Consider the following 15,219-nt stretch of genomic DNA (forward strand, 5'->3'; position numbering starts at 1 on the left):
CGCACAGCCCCGCGCGCCGGGGGCACCCGCCGGGGGCGGCCGCAGTCGCGCTGCAGCAGGACCCGAGGTCGTGCGCGTTCTCAGCGTTCGTTTCCGCTTGAATGGGAAAGGGGCAATTTTGGGCAGTTGTTGCAGTTCTGCGTCTCATATTATTATTAACATCTCCCTCTGACGTCCGTTCCAAGTTGAAAACTGCAGGCTGAGAATGCCTCCAAGGTTCTTCCCGTGCAGTGTTCTTTGAGACAATTCTTAAAATATATTTTATTCCTGCATGCTAATTTTATAAAATACTAGATTTCAATGTGCTTTCATACATTCATGTAACGTTTTGATCATTTCCGTCTCCCCATACTTTCCCTTACACACACCCTTTCCCTTTGTCCTTATTCCCTGTCTTTTGTCTAATAATAGTCTTTCTACTATTTTCCTCTGTCTCTGTGTCTTTTTCTTTTTTTCTAGATTCTAGATATCAGGGAAAATACATATTATTTGCTGCTTGCCCTCCGAGTCTGGTTTATTTCATTTAGCATGATGATCTATAGTTCCATCCGTTTTTCTGCCTATGACATAATTTCATTCTTCTTTGTGGCTGAGTACCACTATGCTATGTGAATACACGCCACATTTTCTTTATCCTTTCATCTGTTGATGGGTACCTAGGCTGGTTCTTTATCTCGGCTGTTTGGATTTTACCACCATAAACATGAGTATGTAGCTCTTCCCATAGTATGCTGACATTAAATCCTTCGTGTAACTAAGAGGGGTGATACAGCTGGGTTATATGGTTGTATTTTTAGTTGAGGAGCCTCGGTACTGATTTCCAAAGTAGCTATACTAAAGTACTTGCCCAGCAAAAGTGTAGAAGGGTTCTTTTGCCCCCACATTTGCAACAGGTTTTATTTTTTTATATTTTTAAGAATAGTCATTTTGACTGGGCTTAGATGGAATCTCAATGTCATTTTTTCCGACTTTTTATACAGTTTAATTATTTTTATTTTTAAAAATTCATACTTACACGTAACACACTTTTGCCCCCCATCGTATTTATCCCGTGACCCACCCTTACACCTTTGCACTTCCTCTGCATCTTATTCCCCTCCCTGTCTAGTTACAGTACCTACTTTTTTGTCATTTTTTTTTTAGGTCGCACATATTAGATTATATAGAGGAACTCAAATGACAAATTTGCATTCTTTTATTTGATCTAATGATAAAATCAAAATTGACCACTTGATAAAGGTTTTATTTTGAAGAACAAATTATTTCTTTAATTGATTTATTTAAATAATTCGAATATCAAAATATCCATCAGAAGAAATTAGAAGAACTGATTATTGTACCTGAAAAACAGCAGGACAGTGCTTAATTTTTCAAAAGTATTTCAGTGTCAGAAATTAGTGTTCAATTAGGGTTCTGCCCTTGTGGAAGGAAAATAACTTCAGAATGATGGATTTAACTATTAAAATATTATTTCATTGATTATCAGTTATTTAGTACAATGTCTTTGTTCTCTATCATCAAGCAACAACTAAGATAAATTTTCTGATTTCTTCGTTTCAGATTGATGTACAGCTATATATTTTGTCATTTCTTTCACCACACGATCTTTGTCAGTTGGGAAGTACAAATCATTATTGGAATGAAATTGTGCGGGATCCAATTCTGTGGAGATACTTTCTTTTACGGGATCTGCCTTGTTGGTCTTCTGTTGACTGGAAGTCTCTTCCAGATCTAGAAATCTTAAAAAAGCCTGTATCTGAAGTCACTGGGAGTACGTTATGTGATTACATGGCAGTGTAAGTATCCATTTTTATAATAATTTTATTCTACCAATAGTCAATGTTAGTCCTGGCCCCACTACTAATTTGTTGCATGGATTTTGGGTCTAAGGGTTGGTCCTCTTCTCACAACAGGGGGTTGACTTAACTGTTTTCCTTCGTAGAAGCACCTTAGCTTTGACATTATTTCCCAAGGTTGCCTAATACTGGAATAATTATATGTGGTACAAATGGCAAGAAATAAAATACTTGCTAAAATTTTTATTCTCTTTAGAACACTTGTCATTATGTTAAATAGTAAATAACTTTCCATGTTGAGAAAAGGAATGACTAAAGATCAGGAAGCAGTCTTTCGGCAGGGAAGAAAAAATAAGATTTTATCACTTAAAAGCGTTGACATTTATTAGTACAGTGTACATAAGAGAATTACAGTGACTGCTGACTTACTGTACTGGATTGTGTGGGGGATTCTTTGTGTGTGTTAACTTATTTAATCCTCAAGCAACATCTTTTTTATATTATGGATGTAGAATAAAAGTTCAAAGAGTTAATGTGGTTTGCCTAAGTTCATAGTTTTTAAGGGACTATTCAAATGGAATCCATCATGCTACCTCAAAGATAAATATGGCTACTGGATCTGAATATAACCACCTTTACTGAGAACTCTGAGGTTAAGGGATTGTAAAAGAAATTAAAAGAGTTTTTATGCTCTAAGTAAGAATTATTTTGCAGTGCTAGATTCAGTAGCTACAAATAAGACTTTTCCCCAATTTTATTCCAGATCATGAACCTAGTTCATCAAAATGTACATGATTTGTTGTGTATAATCTCAGCAAACACCACTGCCACAGAGCCAACTGTAGCATCAAATTTATTGTGTAATGAGGCACCAGATTTTCCCCAGGGAATAGTAATAATCACAGTAACTACCATATATGATCAGATAAATTATTTATAATCTTTACAATCCTGTGATTTTATTGCTGTTACTGTGGAATACTATCCAATGGGAACACAGGCTCCTGAAAATATTATGGTGTGTCTACATCCACTATATTCACTGAATCTGGCACCTTGTGATTTCTAGCTCTTCCCCAAAGTCAAAATTACCGTGGAAGATAAACTGAATTGTCTTAGAACACTGAGGTGGTGCAACTAAAGACAAAAGAGAACTTCCATAACTGCTTCCGGGAGTGGCAAGAATGATGGGCTAAGTGTGTTCAAAGCAAGGGGGAATAATGTTAATATACCTTTTATTGAAAAAGAATTTAAATTTAAATATTCACCTTTTTTTCTGATCAGACCTTATGACTAATGTAGTGAAGCTCTCCTAGGTCCATCTAACTTCAAAGTTAGTTGTGTTTTGCTTTTTGCTTTTGTGACCTATAAAGTTCCTAATACAGATAATTTTGTTAGGGTAGTGATTGTCTTTGCCAGTATGGTTTATTTAAAAGGCTTTAGGTTTTATTTTGATTTGGGCAATTTTATTTTAATTTCTGATATAATGCAAAATTGCTATTTTAGAGATTAATATCTATTAAAAGAAACTGAAATTGCTTCTTTCATAAAATTCTGTTTCCTAAGTGTTCTGTAAGGAGCATTTGAGCCTCCTTCCATATTTAACATTTAGTGAGCTTTTACATTTGAGGTTGTTGAAAGATGTACTTAAGAAATTTGATTGTATGGATAGCCTCAGCAAATTTTTTCAATTTCTAGGGAAATTATGCTAACTTCTGTATAACTTATCTTTATTGTTCTGGTATGGGGAAGTAAAAACTTCCAACTGAGGTCTACTACCCTATGTAGTGAATGTTGACCATTGGAATAAGTGTTAGACCAAGTGTCCCTGCGAAAATCTACATGAAAGGCCAGGAAGTCAGTCTCCACTTGTCTTTTTCCCTATCACTGCACTCCACATACATTTATAGTGGTGTTTATCCCCCAGTGCATCTCCTGAGGATTGGGACTATATAATCCTTATATTCTTCTGCCTAGCAAGTTTTCAATAAGTTGTATATTCTTGAATGAACAACTGGCTAAATCTCCTCTCTCTTAATTTCTAATTGTGACAATTTTATACAGTTATAAAATGTGCTGTCCATACACAAGAAGAGTTTTGAAATCGAGCCGTCCTATGTATGGAGCCGTCACCTCCTTTTTACATTCGTTGATCATTCAGAGTGAACCACGGTTTGCTATGTTTGGACCAGGTTTAGAAGAACTGAATACGTCTTTGGTGTTGAGCTTGATGTCTTCTGAAGAACTTAGTCCAACTGCTGGTTTACCTCATAGACAAATTGATGGTAATTTTCATCTTACTCTACATAATAATTCAGACACTTTGAGCTGGACACCAGTATTAGAGAGAAAGAAATTCATTTTTAATGAATTCTTGTGTAATGAAATACAGTAATCTGGAGGATGTCCTCCCCATCCTAGCCCCCAGGTCCCACTGGACTGAAACAATTACTTTAGTTATTATAAGAAGTTTCCTCTTAATTCCTCAAATTTATATAATACAGAATTTAATATGTGAAAGTAAATTGTTGTCAGGGTGCTGTTTAAAAAAGAGCTAAATAAGCACTTTCCCTGGTATGAAAAAAGAAACGTAATTATTTGACAAGGTGCAATATATTATAATAATATAATTTAGCTTCTGCTTTATTATATATTGGGAATACTTTTTAGATGCTAAGATTGCAGAGATGTTGAACAAATAGTGTAAAAATTCTCTGTCCCTTGCAAATATTTTTGGTCTGAGGACAAGGATAAGCAGATAGATGAATAGAATTTGATATAATTAGCTCCTGGGTAGAAAAGGAAGGATCAGAGAAGAAAATTTGCGATTATAAAATTCCATCCTCCAGATAGCAGCTGAACTGATTCCTTAAAAATGCTAATCTACTTAGGCCTCAAATCTTACAAGATCAGAGAAGAATATGCGTTACATCATTGGCAAAGAAGTGCAAAATGGTATGGGCCAGTCTTGGCTGATGGTAGATGTGTCGAGAGGTAATTTATGGGAGTTAAGTTGTAGAAAATGGTGTTCAAAAACATGGTTGATTTTGTTTTCATGTTTCTCTTGTGGAGTATGCACCCTGCCTGGTGGCTACAGGACAAGGATCATGTAGTCTGGGATGATTATAGTCTCAGCTATCAAGAATCCCAACTCTGAATCCATGTGCTGCCTGGAATGGTGATGTGAGATGGCATGACAAATCTTATTTAAACAAACTAATTGATATAGTGCAATTGAAAGTGTATCTCGTGATGATCTCAAGGGAAGCTCAAGGTCCCTCCTACAGTTGTATCTCATGAAGTAAATAGGGGCCAGATTTTATTAAAGTTTTATTTTTCTGCCTGAAGGGCCACAGCATTTTACAGTAGAGATATAATTATAATTATTATTAAGCAATTTCTCCAACTTCTCTCAGAAGAAAGGATAATTGGAGGCAAAAAGATATAGGAGACTGAAGTGATTGCAGAAGTCCAAATGAGAGATGATGATAATTTGGACTAAAAGTGAGAATGCTGATGGTCAAAGTGAACTGAAATAAAGATATTTATGTATAAGAAGAAGTTGTAGAGCCACAGAACCCAAGCAGGATTTTTCCAGGAGGTTGGAAGGGAAATACCAGGTCCTGAATGTTGACACACCCAAAGGAGGGAAGAGGTTAAGAAAGACAGACAAATGGCAGTGTTGAATTGCTCAGAAGTAAAGTACTAAGAAGCTAATGTTTAGCACTTGTTTTTTACCAGTCATTCAACCAAGAATTTTAGATATGGCATCTCAATCCTCACACCCTAAAAAGTACAGATAATTTTTATGCTTTTGTGTCAAAACAGATGATGTTGATAATGATGACATAAAAAGACCCTGATGAACCTAGCAGTTGTCTGTTCTCTACCCATATTTTTATTATCATGACAATGAAAGTTCCATATAGCATCTTCTTTTCAACATGAACATTGCATTTTATTTCAAGGCTGTATATAATCTGTAGTTTTTCTTTGATAATTCTGCTTTCACTGGGTGACAGACATTTTTTAGTCTGATCTTTTGTCATTATTTATTGACTTGTTTTGCTAATTATAGTTTTCTTCTTTAGGTATTGGATCAGGAGTCAGCTTTCAGTTGAGCAATCAACATAAATTCAATATCCTGATACTGTATTCAACTACTAGGTAAATTCAATGTACTATATTATATTCAACTACCAAGTAAGTCTACCTAGTTGGTGACCTACCTAAGACTTACCTGAAACATACCTAGAACTTACCTAAAATTTTTAGGAGCATGGAATCTGCTTAGTGTCCAAGTAATAATATATTTTTACTTTTTCCATATAGAAAGGAAAGGGATAGAGCAAGGGAAGAACATACAAGTGCAGTTAACAAGATGTTCAACCTACAGCTTGAAGGAGATGACCAACAAAGAAGCCGATACAGTGTAATTCCACAAATTCAGAAGGTCTGTGAAGTTGTAGATGGGTTCATCTATGTTGCAAATGCTGAAGCTCATAAAAGTAAGGATACTCTATTTTCTTTTCAAAAGCATCATTCTTTGCAAACCAAACAAATAAGAAAATGACTTTTAGATATTTACTATGTTATCTTAAAAATCTGATAATTTTGTCACTCTGATTTTCTGGCCATTAGCGTTAACAGTGGTTTCTCAAATGTTGATTTGCATTAGGATCATCTAGTGATCCTGTTAAACATATAGCCCAGTTCCTATCCTGGTGGACTGTGGTTCATAGATTTGGGGTGCATCATGGAAATACGTTTTTACCAGTACCTGAAGGAGATTTGATACACATCAAAGTTTGATATTATAGTTATATGATGTTTTCTTTTGGTATACTTCTCATTTTTTATTACTGACATTTTCTGTCTGTAACTATATTTAAATAATTTATGCAAAACACTTGCTCTTTCATTCAGAACAAGGTAGCACAGCCCACTGCTAAAGGCTCTTTCATTCAGAACAAAAAGGCAAAGTGTGAATGAATGTGCCCTCACTTGGAAAAAGCAAAAGAAAGAGAATCTCTTCCCAAAAAACCTTTCTCTACTTCCATTAATTCATTCATGAGGCCAAACCACTTAAAACCTAAAGACCTCCTAAAAATTTCCACCTTCTATTAGTACATGTTTGTAGTACATAATGTTTACATTCCTTGTGGGAATTGATACATGTGCATGTTACATCTTAATTACTTTTTTATCCCCCTTTCCTTTCCTCCTTCCCCCTTCCATCCATTTCTTGACTCCCCCTTCCTTTTTTCTAATAAAAAATTTAAAAAGAAGTAGCATTGCTAATCTTTCTAATTAAATTTGTATCTATATATATATATAATATATATACATATATATATAAAATGTGTCTATTCAATAGATCTCACTGTAAGAAATTTTAAAGGAAATTCTTCAAGCAAAATAATAGCAGGTGGAAATTTGCATCTACAAAAATAAATGAAGAACCCTGAAATGTAAATAATATAGCTACATTTACAAAAGTTTTTTTTTCTAATTTGATTCAAAATTACTTAAAGGAAAATTAATGGATTATGGGTATATGGAATTTTAAAGCAAATATAATAGAACACATCATAAAAGGAAATTGGAATATATTGTAGACTTTTTCTATTTGTAAAATATGTTTTTTAAAAGTAGACTTAAGAAAATTTATTACAAATCCTTTAATAACTAAAGAAAGTATAATGTAGTTATAACTAAACAATCCAGTAATAAAATCATAAAAACTCAATTCGAAAGAAGGAAAGCAAAAAGGGGAAAAGGAATGAAGAACAGGTTGGACAGTCAAAATCTAAGGTAAATGATAGATTTAAATATACCATGTTGGTAATCACATTAAGATTTTATTCACTTTCAATTAATATAAAGCTATCTCAAATTTAGTGGCTTAAAACTACTCCTATTTTTTTTTTTTGTTTTTTTTTTTTTTCATGCCTCTATTTGTTTTCCTGAGAAACCACTTTGAAGATATCAATAGGTAATACAATGACCATTGTTAATTTCCTAAAACAACTCCTATTTGAGCACAGTTCTTTGTGTCAGAAGTGTAGATGTGGTAGAGTGTGTTCTCTTCTTATGGTTGAAGTTAAAGTATCAGATGGATTGTATACTCTTCAGGAGGCTCTGAGGAAGAATCCACTTCTAAGCTCACTAAACCCTGGGCTGAATTCAGTTCCTTATTGTTATAAGACTGATGTCCCAAGTTTTTTGGGGGCTGTTAGTTGGAGACTGCTCACTTGGAGGCTTCCTGAAATTCCTTGTCATATGGCTTCCTCCATCTTCAAATCCAGAAATGGAGACAATCTCTCATCTAATCTTTCTCAACAGGAAGAACCCTTTTTAAGGGTTCATCTTATTAGCTCAGGCTCTCAGAGTTAGCTGTGTCTTAAAACCCAGTCCTAGGAGTGATATATAATTTTACATGTTCTCCATCCTCAAGGAGGAAAGGATTTATACAGGTGCCCTGAGTTCATTTTAGAATTCTGCTTTCCACATTGTATCAATAGTTTAAACATTCAATAAAAAGTAGATATTTTTAGTTCAGATTTTTTAAAAAGCTAGATCCAACTGTATTCTTAAAATCTGAAAATAAAACAGCTATAGAGCCGGGGATATAGCTCAGTGTCATAGCGCCTGCCTGGCAAGTGCAAGGTCCTGAGTTTGATTCCTGCTACCAAAAAAAAAAAAAAAAAAAAAAAAAAAAAAATATATATATATATATATATATACACATATATATATATAATAGCTATAGATTTTTGAAAAAAAGATCTATATCAAGAATTTTTTCTTTGCAACTGTAGAGACATTTGAACACTGTTGTGATTTTTTTTTTCCCTCTTGCTTCAGCTAAATCATCCTCAGCTACTTGATCTAGCTTTATGGCAGAACAGTGAATGAAGATCAGCAATAAAGACAGTTTGTTAGGTTTGAATCATGGTACATTTTTTGTTAGCTTATTTTGTTAATTACCATTTTATTTTACTATTTTAAAAACTATTAGTTAAAAATGAAAATTAATACATCTGACGTATTTTCTTTAGGACATGAATGGGAAGATGAATTTTCTCATATTATGGCAATGACAGATCCGGCTTTTGGATCTTTAGGAAGACCAATGCTGGTTTTATCTTGTATTTCTGAAGCACATGTGAAAAGAATGCCCTGTTTTTATTTGGCCCATGAGCTGCATCTCAGTCGTATAAACCACCCTTGGATGGTAAGGCCTTAGCTTTTCTGGTGATAAAAATTCCATTTTTTATTCTATTTTCCATTCGATTTTTGTGTTAGCTTTCTGTGTATGTAACAAATTACCTGAGGCAACCTAATTACAAAGATAAGAGGAGTCAGGTGTGGTGGTGCACACCTGTAATCTCAGCACTCTGGGAGTTTAAAGGAGGAGGAGTGAAAGTTTGTGGCCAGCCTGAACAACCTAGCAGTTTAGTGAGAATTTGTCTCAAAAAAAAAAGAGCCTGTGTTCAATCCCTAATATTGCAGGAATTTTTTTTAAATTTTGGCTTAGTTTGGAAACTTTCAGTCCATAGTTGGTTTGTTCTGTTGCTGATCCAGGAATGAAAGAAGAAGAGAGAAAAGAAACGGCTGATATACAATATTGCCTTTAAGGAAGCCCCAGTACCAGATCTCCCATTAGGGCCCATCTCTTAAGTTTCAACACTTTCTTTCTTTTTTTTCATCAGGTGGGGACCAAGCAAACCTTTAACAGGTGGACCTTTGGGGCATTTATCCAAACCACACTAGTTTTGTTTTTGCTTATCCATACTCTTTAACAGACTAGCATTTAATATAAGTTTTAAGAGTTTAATTGATAAGAGCTATTTAACTGGTGTTAATCAATCTCAGATGATCTGTCCTTGCCTCTATACCTGCTCCCCACTTGTCTCTCTTGTCATAGCAACAGCATTGAGATATTATGCCTTAAGAATTATAAAAACAGTAGTTGTGGATGCTGCTGAGTGGTAAGAGTGCTTGCTTGCATGCATGAGGCCCTAGGTTTGATCTCCAGAACCACCAAAAACATGCTTAAAAAAGATTATATCTTATAGTTTATTGCTTCCCCAAATTTAGTTTAATTATAAGATCCTTTCTTCAAATGAAATCTGACATGAAAAACACCTATGTATAAAACATTTTAAAAATTAAAGTTGGAAATGTTTTTGCTGAAAAGTTTAGAGAATTTTCTTTGTTCCTGCCTATCTTTTGTCCCTGGTGCTCTAGCAACTCTTTGGAATACAGTGTGAAGGCCAGTAATAAAGGTGTATCCTCCTGAATGGTGGGAGTTTTAGCCCTACAATTAGAAGTGGCAGTTTTCAATACGCGTTTTTAAATGATTAAACTTATTTTTAATGGCTATATAAAAACATATATCATTTTTATATATAAAAATGATACAAAGTAGTGGAGTGCCATGTGATATTTCAACACATGTATACACTGTGAAATACCTGAAGTTAAGCATACTGTTTTCTTCAAACATGCATTATTTCTTTATAATGAAAATGTTCAAACATCCTTATTTCTACCTTTTTAAAATATCCCACCTCAGAACTCCTTACCTCTGTGTAACAATAGCGGTACTATTGGTTAGCCTTTCTCTGTCTTCTTTTCTACTCCTCCCCAACCTCTGGATCTACTCGCAGCTTTTTCAGATTCCACATATAAGTGAGATCATTTGGTATGTGTTTTTCTGTGTCTGGCTTATTTCACATAACATAATGATTTTCACTTCATGTTGATGTCACAAATTATTATTGTGGCTATTATTCTATTGTTATTCTTTTATTCCAGAAGAATATTACTCTATTGTGTACATATACCTATATTTCTTTATCCATTTATTAGTTGATTCCGTGTCTTGATAGTTGTGAATGGCACTGCAGTGAGAGTACAATGGAAGTACAATGTCTCTCTGACATTTCATGTCCTTTGGATACATACACCTATTAGTAGAATTGCTGCATTGTATGGTAGTTATATTTCTAATTTTTGAGGAATCTCCATATTGTTTTCCATAATTATTGTGCTGATTTACATTTCCACCAAGAGTGTACATGGATTCCCTTTTCTCCACATGTGGACCAGAACTTGTTGTGTTTTGCCTTTCAGATAATAGGTATCGAATGAAGAAGTATATCATTATGTGTTTGATTTTTAGTTCTCTGATATCAAGATGTTAAACATTTTTTTCATGTACTTATTGGCCATTTGTATTCTTTTTTAAAAATGTCTAAGTCAGTGTCTATTTTTTGTATTTCTTTTTTTATTATTTTATGGGTAAATGTTTGTGTATCTAGTATTTCCATTCCTTGTGGGGAGTTGGTACATGTGCCTAATACCTCTTAATTCCTTTTTTGTCCAGTTTTCCCTTCCTCCCTCTTCCCTCCATCCATCTCTTGATTCCCTTCTCCTTTTCGGTACATGTTTGCAATACATGATGTTTATATTCCTTATGTGGAGTTGTACATGTACATAATGCATCTTAATTCCTTTTACCATTCCTTTTCTCCCTCCCTCTCACCCCCTCCTCCTATTTTTTGACCCTTTTTCCTTTTGAGAAAGATCTACCTCCATACTTCCTATTTTATTTTTCTCTGTTTATACTTTGGGTTTCTCATATCAGAGAAAATATGCAATATTTAATCTTGTGTATCTGATTTATTTCCCTTAACATTATGCTCTCAAGAGACCTCCATTTTCCTACAAATGACTCGTTTATTTTTCCTTATGGCAGAGTGGTTTCTTCATTGTGTATAAATACCATACTTTCTTTATCCATTCATCTATTGATGTACATTCAGGCCACTTCCAAGATTTAGCTATTATGAATTGTGCTGCTGTAAACATGGGAATGCATATATCACTGTAATATGATGTCTTTAACTCTTTAGGGAAGATACTTAGAAAGAGACTAGCTGGATCAGTTTTTTGAGGAATCTCCATACTGATTTTCAAAGTGGTTGTATTAGTTTCTTTACCACCAGAGTGTAAGCACTTGCAAGCCCCATCAGCATTTGTTATTACTTGATCTTGATGATGGCCATTCTTTCTGTGGTAAGGTGAATCTCAGTGTTGTTTTAATGTGCATTTCACTAATGGCCAGGGATGCTGAGCATTTTTTCATATATTTGTTCATCATTTGTACTTCTGTAAAGTATCTGTTCATTTCAGTTGCCCATTTTTGTTGTTTTATTTGGGGGGGAATCTAATTTTTTTTTATTTCTTTACATATTCTAGATACTAGTCCTCTGAGAAATAGCTAGCAAAAAATTTTTCCTATCCTGTAAGTTGTCTTTTCACTCAATTGGTTGTTTCTTTTGCTATGCAGAAGCTTTTTAATTAGGTATGATCCAATGTCTTGATTTTTGGCACCATAACTTCTCTTGCTGTTGAGATTTTGGAGTTCCTGATATATTTTATATACCAACTGTCTTGGTTACTTTGCCGTCATTGCTGAGACAAAATACCCAGTGCCCAAAATTAATGAAGGAAAGGTTTATTTAGCTCACAGTTTGTGTGGAAGTTTCAGTCTATAATCAGCCGGCTCCAAGGCAGGGTGGCAGGGCACAGGGGCAACACTTCAAGACAGCACAACACAACAAAAGCAGTAAGAACAAAAAGGGGTGGGAGGGGGAGTAAGCCTCTTTCCGTCCCTTATATTGTATGCAGGCCATCTGCCCTGGGGAGTGGTCCTTCACACCCATACCACCTCTATCTCTTCCTCTTCCACAAACTCCGGATGTTTACAAAGTAAGGACCCTGGCTCCCTGCTGAATTAAACTTCTAAACTTCTCAAGTTGACACAGTGTATCAACCATAACAGGAGACCTGTCAGAAGTATATTTTACAGATATTCTTCATGTTCTAAGTTGTCCCTTAATGCTGATGATTGTTTCCTTTGAAGTGTAGAAACATCAGTTTTATATAGTTGTTTCCTGTGATTTCAAGGTCTTGTACAAAATATACTTGCCCACTCCAGTGTAGTCAAGGATAACTCCTATGTTTTCCCTTAGCAGCTTCATTATTTCATGTCTTACATTTAAGTCTTTGTTCAACCTTAAATTCATTTTTGTAACTGGTGAAAGATAGGGATCTACATTTATTCTTCTACACATGAAAACACAATTTTCCCAGCACCATTTATTGGTGGTTGATTTTTCCAATACATTTTTTACAGAAACATTGTTGAAAATCAGTTGACTATGGTTGCATGGAGTTGTTTCTGGACTCTCAGTTCTAATCCACTGATATGTGTATCTGTTTTTACCGCTATACCATACTATTTTTATTTTGTTTTTTTTGAGACAGTTCAGACTGACCTTGAACTCCCTATGCAACCAGGGCTGGCCTCAAACTCACAGGAATCCTCCTGCTTCAGCCTCCTGAGTGCTGGGATTACTATGCACCACCATGCCTGGCCTATTTTTATTATTATTACTATAGTTTTATAGTATATTTTGAAGTAGCTATGTTTTGGTTTTTTTTCCTCAATCTCTAGGATTGTTTTTTTCTAGTTTTGTGAAAAACAACATTGATATTTTCATGAGGATCGCATTGAATCTTTAAATCACTTTGGCCATTATGGGCATTACAACATTAATTCCTCTTTTCTGTGAACATAAGAGGCCTTTCCTTTTTTGTGTACTCTTGAATTTGTTCCATCAGAGTTTTATAATTTTCATTATAGAGATACATGTTTTATTTTCTTGGTTAAATTTATTCCTAGATATTTTGTAACTATTGTGAGAGGAATTGCTTTTATAATATCCTTCTCAGCAGTCACATTATAATGTAGATAAAATTACCACTGATTTTTATATATTGTTTTTTGTCCTACCAATTTACCACATTTATCTGTTCTAATAATCTTTTAGTGAAGTATTTAGATTGTTCCATATAAACAATTACATAATTCATAAATAGCTTTCTCCCTTCTATTTGTATGACTTTTATTTCTTTCTGTTGCCTAATTGGTCTGGCTAAGAACTCTAGAACGATACTGAATAAGAACAGAGAGAGTGGACATTCCTTTTTTTCCCAGATCTTAGAGAAAAAGCTTTTTCTCCTGTTGCACAACTGTGGCAGTGGTGCCCCAGTTGAGGTAGCAGCAGCCACAATAGCTGAAGGCTCCCTTACATCAAAACCCTGTCTGCCCATGGCAACAGCCAGTTCCTTGTGCTCCAGCCTGGCAGCACTGTCCCCGGATGTATGGACAGCTAACGTGTGGATAATCACAGATTGTACCCTCTACCCTGTTGACTTCAACATTCAGAATGAGATGTACCCCATTGAGCAGAATATAGAGCAGACTGTCACCACTGGGAGGCTGCTGTATGATACATTTGCATTTCCCAGACCAGCCAAGGTATGGAGAGAAATCAACATTATTACTTACATAAGCATTAAAGAATAAGATAAATAAACCCAATTGGTAAGAAGTTTATTGGAAGCACTTCCTGGCAGAATCTAGTGTGAAATCTCATGAAAGGTCACAGAATAATGCTTCAACACATTGGAATGACCAGAAACGTCATTCTTACCTTTCTTGGTGCTTCCCTGAAACAGAGGTGTAACTGGGGAGGTACTATTATAAGCTGAAACTCTTGAAGAGCCAGAATATCCTGTTACTACTTTATAACATGATTGGTTTGTGATATGCCTTAATAATTAACAACCAAGATGTTTAGTTACCTGCCAATTTAGTATATAAATACTTGAACATGGCAGCTATATTTTATATCAACTATGTCACTAGGTATACTCAAAATGGAAATATAGCATAGGTGCCCAAGATATATCTAATTTAGTGTTGTCTAGCAAATGTAGCTCCCAGAAGTGTGTAGAAGGACTCACCTAAAAATCCTCCCAGATTATAGACCCTTGGAAGAAGTTGCTTAAGATTTTGAATATTGTTGGAATCAGATGTAAATGGCAAGATGGATAAAGGAAGATGAAGCTATAGTGCTATATTGCATAGAATGATCTCTACAGAAAATGAACAATTTTGATAATGAAACACATGCAGAATATAAAAACCAAGTAGTTTATTCCACTGTGTTGATGTTCTTTAAGAATGCATTTCAATATGTCAACAGCATACAGCCATCTCTTTTCCAAGGTCTAACTCTCCAAAATAAGTTTCACTGGTTCTTCCTGAAGATGTATCAAATGTATCTGGTGATATGGAAAATGATCACGATAAACACATAAATAAAAAGAGGAAATGAGCTGAGAGAAGAAAAACAAATCATGAGTCCAAATGATGAAGATTGTTCAGCAAAAGGTAGAAACTGTCACAGTGTAGTCAGTAGAGCAGAACTCACTAACTCTGCTCAAGTATTAGAAAACTAAATTGTTCAGGGAAAGCTGAAGAAGAACCAGTGGAACTTGG

General features: G+C 34.8%; 1 protein-coding gene and 1 pseudogene across 1 annotated transcript in view; both read left to right on the forward strand.

Annotated features, from left to right (window-relative positions):
• Positions 1–1,560: 1,560 nt before the first annotated feature.
• The window catches only part of Fbxo4 (F-box protein 4), a gene marked incomplete at its 5' end in the record, with an annotated part of 20,006 nt that continues 6,347 nt past the window's right edge, over positions 1,561–15,219 (forward strand). Inside the window, 5 exon segments of the mRNA XM_013514998.1 lie at positions 1,561–1,796; positions 3,861–4,081; positions 5,888–5,963; positions 6,129–6,304; positions 8,858–9,033. Coding sequence (XP_013370452.1) covers positions 1,561–1,796; positions 3,861–4,081; positions 5,888–5,963; positions 6,129–6,304; positions 8,858–9,033 — 885 coding nt within the window.
• LOC102003469 overlaps positions 10,883–15,219 on the forward strand; it is a 6,243-nt pseudogene continuing 1,906 nt past the window's right edge.

The sequence above is a fragment of the Chinchilla lanigera genome, unplaced genomic scaffold (assembly GCF_000276665.1).
Source record: "Chinchilla lanigera isolate Chin_1 unplaced genomic scaffold, ChiLan1.0 scaffold00025, whole genome shotgun sequence".
Taxonomy (NCBI): domain Eukaryota; kingdom Metazoa; phylum Chordata; class Mammalia; order Rodentia; family Chinchillidae; genus Chinchilla; species Chinchilla lanigera.